This window comes from Nannospalax galili, unplaced genomic scaffold (assembly GCF_000622305.1).
Source record: "Nannospalax galili isolate Female #2095 unplaced genomic scaffold, S.galili_v1.0 scaffold363, whole genome shotgun sequence".
Lineage (NCBI taxonomy): Eukaryota > Metazoa > Chordata > Mammalia > Rodentia > Spalacidae > Nannospalax > Nannospalax galili.
The window spans coordinates 1,549,572-1,560,342 of NW_008351176.1; the positions used below are offsets into that span (position 1 = coordinate 1,549,572).

At 39.4% G+C, this 10,771-nt stretch overlaps 1 protein-coding gene across 1 annotated transcript in view; it reads left to right on the forward strand.

The window, feature by feature from the left end:
• Cct6b (chaperonin containing TCP1 subunit 6B) overlaps positions 1-10,771 on the forward strand; it is a 49,302-nt gene that overhangs the window by 9,071 nt on the left and 29,460 nt on the right. The window contains 3 exon segments of the mRNA XM_029553580.1: positions 2,016-2,049; positions 2,052-2,188; positions 2,946-3,049. Coding sequence (XP_029409440.1) covers positions 2,016-2,049; positions 2,052-2,188; positions 2,946-3,049 — 275 coding nt within the window.

Genomic DNA, 10,771 nt, shown 5'->3' on the forward strand with positions numbered 1-10,771 from the left:
CATTATTTAAAATATTTTTATTTTAGCCAGGCATGGTGGTGCACGCCTTTAATCCCAGCACTCGGGAGGCAGAGGCAGGCAGATCGTTTTGAGTTCAAGGTCGGCCTGCTCTACATAGTTCAGGTCAGCTGGGACTACAGGGGGACCCTGTCTCAGACAAATTTTTTTTTATTTTGTGAATGAGGCCTGGTGGCACATGCCTATAAGTCTAGTATTCAGGAGGCTAAGGCAGGATATTTGTAACTTTGAGGCCAATTTAGGCTACAAAATAAAACCTAGTTTCAGAAAATTTTATTTGATCAAAATTTTATTACAATTTATTGAGACAGAGTCTCACTGCATAACCCTGTCTGGCCTGGAATTTGCTAGTAGACCAGGCTGAACTCAAAGAGATTCATCTGCCTCTGCTTCTGGGATTAAAGGAGTATACATCTCACCAGGCCCTTGGTGAAAATTTTAGACCTACAGGAAAGTTGCAAGACTATTGCAAAGAATTACTATATAGGCTTTTCACCAGATTTTCTAAGTGTGTTATTTCACCTCTGTTCTACTCTCTCAGATATATATTATATATCGTATGTGCCATCATAACTTCTCTGAATGGTGTGAGAGTAAGTTGCAAATATGATCTAGTTATTTCAGTATAAACTTTTGTTTCTTTGAGACAGTGTTTTACTGTGTAGATAAATTTCTAAGTCACTGAATTCTCCAATATAGTCACAATATAATTATATAAAACAAGAAATTTTAAAAACCCAGAAAATTAATATTGACGTTGATACACTCACAGAGTACTGTTATCTAATCTGCAGATTTTATTCAGATTTCACCACTTCTAAGAGTGTCTTTTATAGAAAAAGGAGAATCTATAATAATGCATTGCCTTTGGTTGCCATGCCCCTTCAGTCTCCTTTAAGCTGAAATAATTCCTGAGGGGTTTTATGGCTCATGACATTGCTACTTTTATTTTAAAATTACATTTATTTATTTATTTGAGTGTGTGTGTGTGTGTAGCCATCAGAGACAACCTTCAAGAGTCAGTTTTCTCCTTCACCACGTAGGTCCCAGAACTGAACTCAGGTTGCCAGTCTTGGTGGCAAGCACTCTTACCTCCTGAGCCATCTCACTGGCCTCACATTGCTACCTTTAACTAGCAAAGACCAGTTATTTTATAGATAATCCCCTCAATTGATACTGTTTCTTTCCTCATGATTAGATTCAGGCTATTAATTTTGGGGAAGAAATCCTGTGGTATTCTTAATGTTTTCTATCAGGGGGATCAAAATCACTATCTGACCTTCACTGTGATGTTAACTTTAACCACTGGGTGAAGAGGTGTCAGTCTACCACTTTTCTCAAAGTCAGTGCTGCCTCTTTTCTCTATACTGAAGGTAATATTTTGTGCCTAAATGATATGGCCATAGGTTTTGGGAAAAAAGACTGTTATGCTGGGCATAGTGTTGCATACCTGAAATCCTAGCAGTTGGGAGTTGAGGCAGGAAGATCATGAGTTTGGAGCCAGCCTGGGCTATGTAGCAATATCCTATCTCCAAATGAGTGAATGAATGAACAAATTTATAATTTTTCTTATTGCAACCTTTCTCTAAGTTTAAGATTATTTCAGATACAAAGCACTGAAAATGACTTCTAAATTACACATACATTAGTGTCATTGATGTGGATAATACTGTATTTTAAATATATTATTTTTTATTTTATGTGTATGAATGTATTGCCTCCATATATGTAAGTGCACCTGTGTTGTGCAATGCCCCATGGAGGTCAGAAGAGGGCATTGGATCCACTGGAACTAGAGTTAGAATGGTTGTTAACCAACAGTCGGTGCTGGGAACCAAACCTGGGTCCTCTGCAAGAGCAGCCACTGCTCTTAGCTGCTGAGCCATCCCTCTAGCCCAGCAATACTGTTATTTAGCAAGCTTATTCATCTGAGAGCATAGTTAACTTTCACTTATATGATTTTCTATATAATTTATGATTTTATGCTAATATAACAGGGCCTGCACCCTAGAATCATAGCAGAAAGATTTGAAATGCAAAGATAAAAGCTCTTGAAGTTTTAGAGGAAATTAAAGTAGAAAAAGAGATGAAAAGAGAAATCCCCTTAGACGTGGCTAGAACATCCCTGTGAACAAAAGTTCATACTGAACTGGCTGATGTGTTAACAGAGGTACGTGATTAAGCTTTTGTTTAGTGAGTATAGCCAAACACATGGTGATATTTTTCTTTTTCCTATAAGATAGCCAAGTATTGCATATGATTTTTTAGAAATGTAAGTCAAAAAGGCAAGAATTTGATTGGCCAGAGCAGTATTTGTAATTTTTATAAAACATCATATTAATACTATGGGATTTAAAAATTGTAAGGGACTTGGCTGTCTGTTGGTTATCTCATGTGGGCACACTCAGAAATATATTAGTCTAAACCTAGAGGTCCATATTAGCTTATATGTGGTGAAGCATGAGGAAGATGTTTTGGCAGTGTGCCTTGTAGTTACCATTTTAATGACGCATGATTGATCTGATAAATAATATTCACATTTGGGAAATGCATATTTGTTTTATTTACTTCTAAAGGTAAAATATATGGAATGTGCTGACAAAACTGACTGGATATCTCTGGGAGATTGTTATCAAGTGGTTATCATTTGATTAGATCATTGCTTCTCAGCTTTGCAGTTTCTGAAACTTGAATATATTTGTTTGTCAGGAACAATTAATTCATAACAGCCAAATTCACAAATCAGAACGCTGTGTTATTAATTTACCTTAAGAAATACAAATGTGCTGGATGTGGCACTTGGTGGATGTGCTTTAGGCTTTGAAACTTGTACCCCTTTATGTGTTTAGTCTGGGATTGATTACTTGAGACAGGGGTTTCTTTTAGTAGTTCAGATAATTTGCTGTTTTCATACACTTCTCTTGCAGTCTGTAGTGGATGCTGTCTTGGCTATTAGAAGATCATGTTACCCTATTGATCTCTTCATGGTGGAAATTGTGGAGATGAGGTATAAATCAGAAACAGATACACAGTAAATAACATAAATTCAAAAAATTATTTGTGTGTGAGTGTGTGTGTCTGTGCATGTGTCGACATGCATGTGTGGCAAGTGCCACCGTGGCATGCTTGTGGAGGTCAGATGACAACTTGGAGTCAATTCTCTCCTTCTACCAAATTCAATCTGGATATTGAACTCAGGTTGTAAGACTTGGTGGCAGGTGCCCTTAACCTGCTAAGCCATGTCACTAACACTATCTTTGACAATACACAGGTTCTAAAATATTTGGCTTTTTCAGATTTTATTTTATTAATTTAACAGTATTAATTGGAAATGATGAGGCAGTCACTTGTAGGTGCTAGAGTGAGAAGGAAACAAAACAGAATCTCTCCTCGAGAAGCTTACATTTCTGATTGAACTAGGTAGCAAATGTCATCATGCGTGTGATTTTATAGTGTTGAGGGAAAGCCATTCTCTTAACAAACTGAACTATAAAGCTAAGAGGTCTCTTAATGAACAGGGGAATTATCCATGTCAAAGAAGAACATTCTAAGCAGAGAGAAAAAGATAGTTGAAAAGTCCCTGAGGCAGAAATGGACTTGGGGTATTCCAGTGTGCCTAAAGCACAGGTGAGAGGAAAATGCAGTAGGAGATGAGGTGAGAGGGGCCGTGGTCACTGTGGATTTAGTTCTTGCCCACCTGGCCTGGAGCTCACAGCAATCCTCTTGCCTCAGCCTCTTGAGTCCTGAGACTGCCATGCCTGACCTAGTGAATTTATTTTTAATGTTTCATGTACTTGAAAAGAATGTATGCTGTATTGTGTGGTACCATTTTATAGATATGTGTCCAGTTGGATCAAGGATCATACTTGTTAATACTCAGGCCTTCAGTATCCTTATTGATATTCTGACTGCTTATTCTGTTAATTACTGAATGACATGTTAATATCTCAATATCGTCATGGATTTGTTTACATTTACTTTCAGTTTGTTTTTTTCAGGTTGTTTTTTTGTTTTGTTTTGTTTTGAGACAGGGTCTCCCTGTAGCCCCAGTTAGCCAGCCTGGAACTCACTATGTAGACCAGGATGGCCTTAGTCTCACAGAGATCTGACTGCCTTTGCCTCCCAAGTGTTGGGATTAAAGGTGTGTACCACCACATATGCTTTACACTTACATTCAGTTTTGACAGCCTGTATATATTATGAGACTGCCTTGGGCTGGGGATATCCTTGCCTAGTATGTTCAAGGCCCTGGGTTTCATCCCCAGTAAACAGAGACAAACAAAAACCTATGACTGTCTTATTAGGTACATACAGATTTTTGTTTTGGTTTTAGATTATTTTATTTCTGTCTCTCTGTCTCTGTCTCTGTCTCTGTCTGTCTGTCTCTCTCATGTGCCGTGTGTGCAATGCCAGTGGAGGCCAGAAGAGGGTATCTGATTCCCCAGAGCTGGAGTTATATAGCTGGTTGTGAACCACCCAACTTAGGTGCTGGAATCTGAATTTGGGTCCTTTGGAAGAGCAAGAAGTATGCTTAAGCACTGACCCATCTTTCTACACGCCCCCCCCCAACTTATTTTTGAGACAGGGTCTTGCTATATAACTCAGACTAGCCTTCGACTCAGAATCCTTCTACCTGAGCTTTCCAAGTGCTGAGATTACAGGTATGGGCCACCAACACCCAGCTTTAGGTACAAACAGCTTTTAATAAGGTATATTTTTCTATGGGGGACTGGAGAGATGGCTCAGTGGTTAAGAGTACTGGCTGCTCTTACAGAGGACTGGGGTTCGATTCCCAGCATCCACATGGTGGCTAACAACCATCTGTAATTCTAGTACCAGGGGAGCTGATGCCATCTTCTGACCTCCACAGGCATTGCGTGACTCGGGTATACTTACACACATGCAGGCAATACACTCATACACAGAAAACATAATAAATTTAAAAATAAGATATATTTTTTCTCACACATTGAACTTTTTGTACCCGTATGAAGTGGCCAGTTTTCTCTAATATATTCTTTTTCAGTGTTGAGGATTGAACCTAGGGCCTTGTACATGCTAGGCATGTGCTCTACTACTGAGCTACATCTCTAGCCCTCTTCTTTTACTTTTTGAGATAAGATCTTACTAATTTGCCAGGGCTGGCCTTGAATTCATTCTGTAGTCTATTTAGGCCTTGAATTTCTGATTGTCCTGCCTCAGTCTCCCAAGTACCTGGGATTACAGACTTGTACTACCAGGACTGGTTAGTAATGTGGGTTTTCTTTTTTGTTTTTTGTTTTTTTTTGTGTGTGTTTTTCCTTTTTATCTTTTTGAGACAGGGTCTTCCTGGAGCCCACTATGTAGACCAGGCTGGCCTTGAACTCACAGATATCTGTCTGCCTCTGCCTCCCAAGTGCTGGGACTAATGGTGTGCATCACTGCACCCTGCAAAGTAATGTTTTAAAAATATAATTTATCAGGGCTGGAGAGATTGACTCAGTGGTTAAGAGCACTGACTACTCTTGCAGAGGACCCAGGTTTGGTTCCCAGCACCCACATGGCAGCTAACAACTGTAATTTCAGTTCCAGGGGATTTGGTGTCCTCTTCTGACCTCTGTGGGCATTGCATGGCACAGGTGCAATTACATATGCAGGCAATATACTCATACACATAAAATTAAAATAAGAAAAACATATCTAAAAATTATAATTTATCCCACATTGATACAGTTACTATACCAGTTTTTTATTTTTTGCTTGATTTTTTTTTTGAGGCAGTGTTCACTGTAGCCCCAGCTGACCTAGAACTCACTATGTAGACCAGGCTGGCCTCAAATTCACAGAGATTTTCCTGCCTCTGCCTCCTGAGTGCTGGGGTTAAAGACATGTGCCACCACACTGGGCTCCAGGTTTTTTTTTTCTCCTGTCATATCTTTATGTTTTACTTTCAGTCTTTCTGGTTATGTTTTAGAAGGTTGCTTTTTGTAAGTGACATACAGGGAGAATTAAAATTTTCTTTTTCTTTTTCTTTTCTTTCTTTCTTTTTTTGACATGTTCTCCCTAGTCCTAACCCACCTGAAAATCACTATGTGAACCAGGCTGGCCTTGAACTCAGAGAGATCTGCCTGCTTCTGCTTCCCGAGAGTTGGGATTAAAGGCATGTGGAACCAAACCTGGCAGAATTAAAATTTTTAATTGTATAGTCTTTATATTTTAATTGAAATATGTAATCTATTACATTTAGTGTCACTATGGGCATATTTAATTTCAAGTCTATTATCTTTTAAAATATTTTATTTTATGTATATGAATATATTGTCTGCATGTATGTGAGTGCACCTGTGTTGGACAATGCCCACACAAGTCAGAAGAGGGCATCCAATTCTCCTGGAACTGGAGTTACAGATGGTTGTTGGCCGCCATATGGGTGCTGAGAATTAAACCTGGGTCCTCTGCAGGAGCAGCCAGTGCTTTTAACTGCTGAGCCATCTCTCCAGCCCCTCAAATTATTATCTTTTTACTTTCTATTTATTCCTACATGTTCTATTTCTTTTAATTCCTTTTCAATTTATTGGTTTTATCTATTTTTCTCCTGTAGTAGTTTGCAAATTCTACATTTCTATTATTTTTTATTAATATAGAAATATAATTTATATTAGATTTATAGTAGTCTAGATTTAATATCTTTGTTTTTCTTCTGGATAATATTCCCATTTAGTCCTTCCTGAAACATGTTACTACTGTTACTTTATTTTTTAATTTTTTATTTTTTGGTCTTTTATTGGAGACAGGGTCTCCCTGTAGCCTCAGCTGGCCTGGAACTTACTATGTAGACCAGGCCTTGAACTCACAGAGATCTGCCTGCCTCTGCCTCCCAAGTGCTAAGATTAAAGATGACCATGCCCAACTTGATTGTTATATCTTTATTATTATTATTATTATTATTATTATTGGCCTTTTGAGACAGGGTCTCCTTGTAGTCCAGCTGGCCTGGACCTCACTATGTAGACCAGGCTGGCCTTGAACTCACAGAGATCCACCTGCTTCCTGAGTGCTGACATTAAAGGTGTGTGCCACCATGCCCAGCAATTATTATATCTTTTAAAAAATATTTATTGTTTTTAAATTTTACATGTATGAGTGTATTGTCTGCATTGTGGGTAGGTACACCTGTGTCATGCAGTGTCCAAGGAGGTCAAGAAGAGGGCTTCAGATTCCTTGGAACTGGAGTTATGGACAATTGTTAGCTGCCATGTGGGTGCTGGGAATCGAGCCTAGGTCCTTTGCAAGAGCAGCCAGTCCTCTTAACCACTGAGTCATTTCTCCAGCCCTTGATTGTTATATCTTTAAAACAAATTTTATTTAATTAATTAATTATTTATTTATTGACCCGAGTACTGGGACTACAGGCGTGCGCTGCCACACCCAGTGCCTGATTTATTTATTTAAAAAAATATTATTTTTATTTTATGTGTATGAGTATATTGCCTGCATGTATGTGAGTACACCTGTGTCATGCAATGCCTAGCAGGTCAGAATAGGGCTTCAGATTCCCCTGGAACTGGAGTTAAGGACGGTTCATAGCTGCCATATGGGTGCTGGGAATTAAACCCGGGTCCTCTGCAAGAGCAGTCAGTGCTCTTAACCGCTGAGCCAATCCCAGCACGATTGATTTTTTTTTTTTTTTTAAATGTGTATGAGTTTGGCTTGCATGTATGTAAGTGCACCCATGCATGCAATGCCAGCAAAGGCCAGAAGAGGGTGTCTGGAGTTACAGGTGTTAGCTGCCATGTTGGTACTAGGAACTGAACCTGGTTCCTCTGCAAAAGTAGGCAGTACTCTTAACTACTGAGCTATCGCTCCAGTCCTAATTGTTGTAACCTTTACATCTCAGCTTCCACTTGAGATTACAAGACTTTCCTGCTTACCTCCTGGAGAGACAGAGGATCCCCAGCGGATGTTTAACATTGCCACATGATACTTCCCTTCCTTGCTTGCCTTTCCCAGTCACAGCTGGAGCTACAGGTATCTGCTGCTAACATACCCAGCTCAGTTTCTTCTTTTCATCTTCCTTTTCCTCTTTAGATGACTCATCAAGTTCATGCAGTTCTTCATTTAAAACTACTTGATGTGACAATGGGTGACTGAGACCACAGATAATTAAAACCAAAGACAGCAGAACTTCCGAGAGGAGGCACTGTTGTGGTTTCCTTCTGCTTACAGTTCATCCTATAGATTCCTTATAATCCTAGTTTGCCTGAAATAGCTCTCTTTCATTTTCACTTTTTAGTGTTTTCATTGTGCATAAAACTAGGTTTGTAGTTATATATGATTCCCAGCTCACACTTCAACTTACGGTTTTTCAACTTTACAATGGTGTGAAAGTACAGTAGAAACTGTACTTTGAGTTTTAAATTTAGTGTTTTTTTTTTCTCAGCAGTATATTGTATGATACTTTCTTGTGATGCTGAACAGTGGGAGTGATCCACAGCTCACAGTTATCATGCAATCACAAAACCAGACAGCCAACACTCTATAGTATATACTATATTGCTAAACTGTGATGGTAAGAAAGTTAGGTGTATTAAATGCATTTTGATATGGTATTTTCAACTTATGGTAAGAATATTGGAATGTAACCTGTGATGGTTAATCTTGATGGTCAGTTGGACTGGATTTGGAATGACCTAGGACATAAACCTCTGCATATGCCTGTTAGGGATTTCAAGGTTTCACTGGGCCAGATGTGGTGGCACTTGCCTTTAATCCTAGCACTTAGGAGGCAGAGGCAGGTGGATCTCTGTGACTTCAAGGCCAGCCTGGTGTACATAGTGAGTTCTAGGCCAGCTAGGGTTATATTCCTGTCTCAAAACAAAACAAAACCCAAACCAAAAACTGAACTTCAGAAACTTCAGTGTTTAGAATTTGAAAAGATAAAAGGTGGAGGCTGGAGAGATGGCTCAGCCGTTAAAAGCACAGACTGCTCTTGCAGAGGACCCAGGTTCAGTTTCCACATGGCAACTAACAACCATCTGTAACTCCAGTTCCAAGAGCTCTGATACCCTCTTCTGACTTCTGTGGACATTTCATGACAAGGGTGCACTTATATACGTATAAGCAATACACTCATACACATAAACATAATAAATAAGAGCTGGGCGTGGTGGCGCATGCCTTTAATCCCAGTACTCGGAAGGCAGATCTCTGTGAGTTCAAGGCCAGCCTGGTCTACATAGTGAGTTCCAGGACAGCTGGGGCTACAGGGAGAAAAAAAAAAAGACCAACCCCCCCAACCAAAAAACAAAACAAAAAATAAATAAAATGTATTTTTTTTTAAAAAGATAAAAGATTTACCAGTAGAGGCTGAGAATGGGCGATCAGTGGGAGCCAGAGAGAGTGGTATCCCAGTAGCTAAGTGCAGAAGGAGAAAGCCACTTGGGTCAAAGTATATTGTTGTAAACTGAAAATTGATCATTATTTATGGAAAACAGTTTTTGGATGGCTTTATTGAGAGCTGATTCAGTAAACAAGTGAAGATGAAAGTCAGATTGAAGGCACACTCAGGAGAGAATGGTGAGGGCAGAAGTGGAGTTGCAAATGTCAACTCAGAGGAGTGTGCCTACAAATGGAGCGGTGAAATGGGGCCAGCATTCAGTGCTGGAAGGGAACTGGGGAATGGGGTGATGGAGAAGAGTCTTTGTTTTAAAGATGGGAATTTTCGGGGCTTGAGAGATGGCTCAGTGGTTAGAGCACTGGTTGCCCTTGCAGAGGACCCAAATTTGGTTTCCAGCACCCACATGGTAGCTATCAACTAGCTGTAACTCCTCTTCCTGGGACTCCAGCACCCTCTTCTGGCTTCTACAGGCACCAGAGATGTATGTACCACATTTGTGCATGCAGACAAAATACATATACACACATATATTTATATCTATCTATCTGTCTATCTGTCTATCTATCTATCTATCTATCTATCTATCTATCTATCTATCTATCTATCTAAATCTTTTAAGAAAGTTATGAAAATATTTACTCCAGAAAAAAATGTATTTGGAAAACAGAAAAAAGCCCCCAAAGTCTACATTCCTAGCGTTCAAGTCTAACTGTGCTCTTAGAGTCATTTATTTATTTATTTACTTACTTATTCATTCATTTACTTATTTTTGAAGGGTTGGGAATCAAAGAATGAAGGCTTGAAAGCATGCCAAAACAGGCACTCTACGAATAAACCAAGCTACCTTCCCAACCTGGTTTTTCCTTTTAAATGTCGTTTTTTTTTTTTTTTTTTTTTTTTTTTCCGCCCCCTGGAGCTGAGGACCAAACCCAGGGCCTTGAGCTTGCTAGGCAAGTGCTCTACCACTGAGCTAAATCCCCAACCCCAAATGTCAAGATTTTTTAAGAATGAAAGAATAGGAGGCTGGAGAAATGGCTCAGCGGTTAAGAACATTAGCTGTTCTTGCAGAAGACCCGGGTTCAAATCCCAGCACCCACATAGCAGCTAACAGCTGTCCATAACTCCAGTTCCAGGGGATCCGACAGCCTCTTCTGTCTTTCCAGGCATTGCATGACACGGGTGTACTTACCTACATGTAGGCAATACATGCATACACATAAAATAAAAATAATAAATAAAGTATTTTTTTAAAAAAAGCAATTTGAGGGAGCCTGGAGAGATGGCTTAGCAGTTAAGAACACTTGCTGTTCTTCCAGAGGACCCAGTTCGATTTCCAGCACCCACATGGCAGCTAACAACTGTCCATAATTCCAGTTC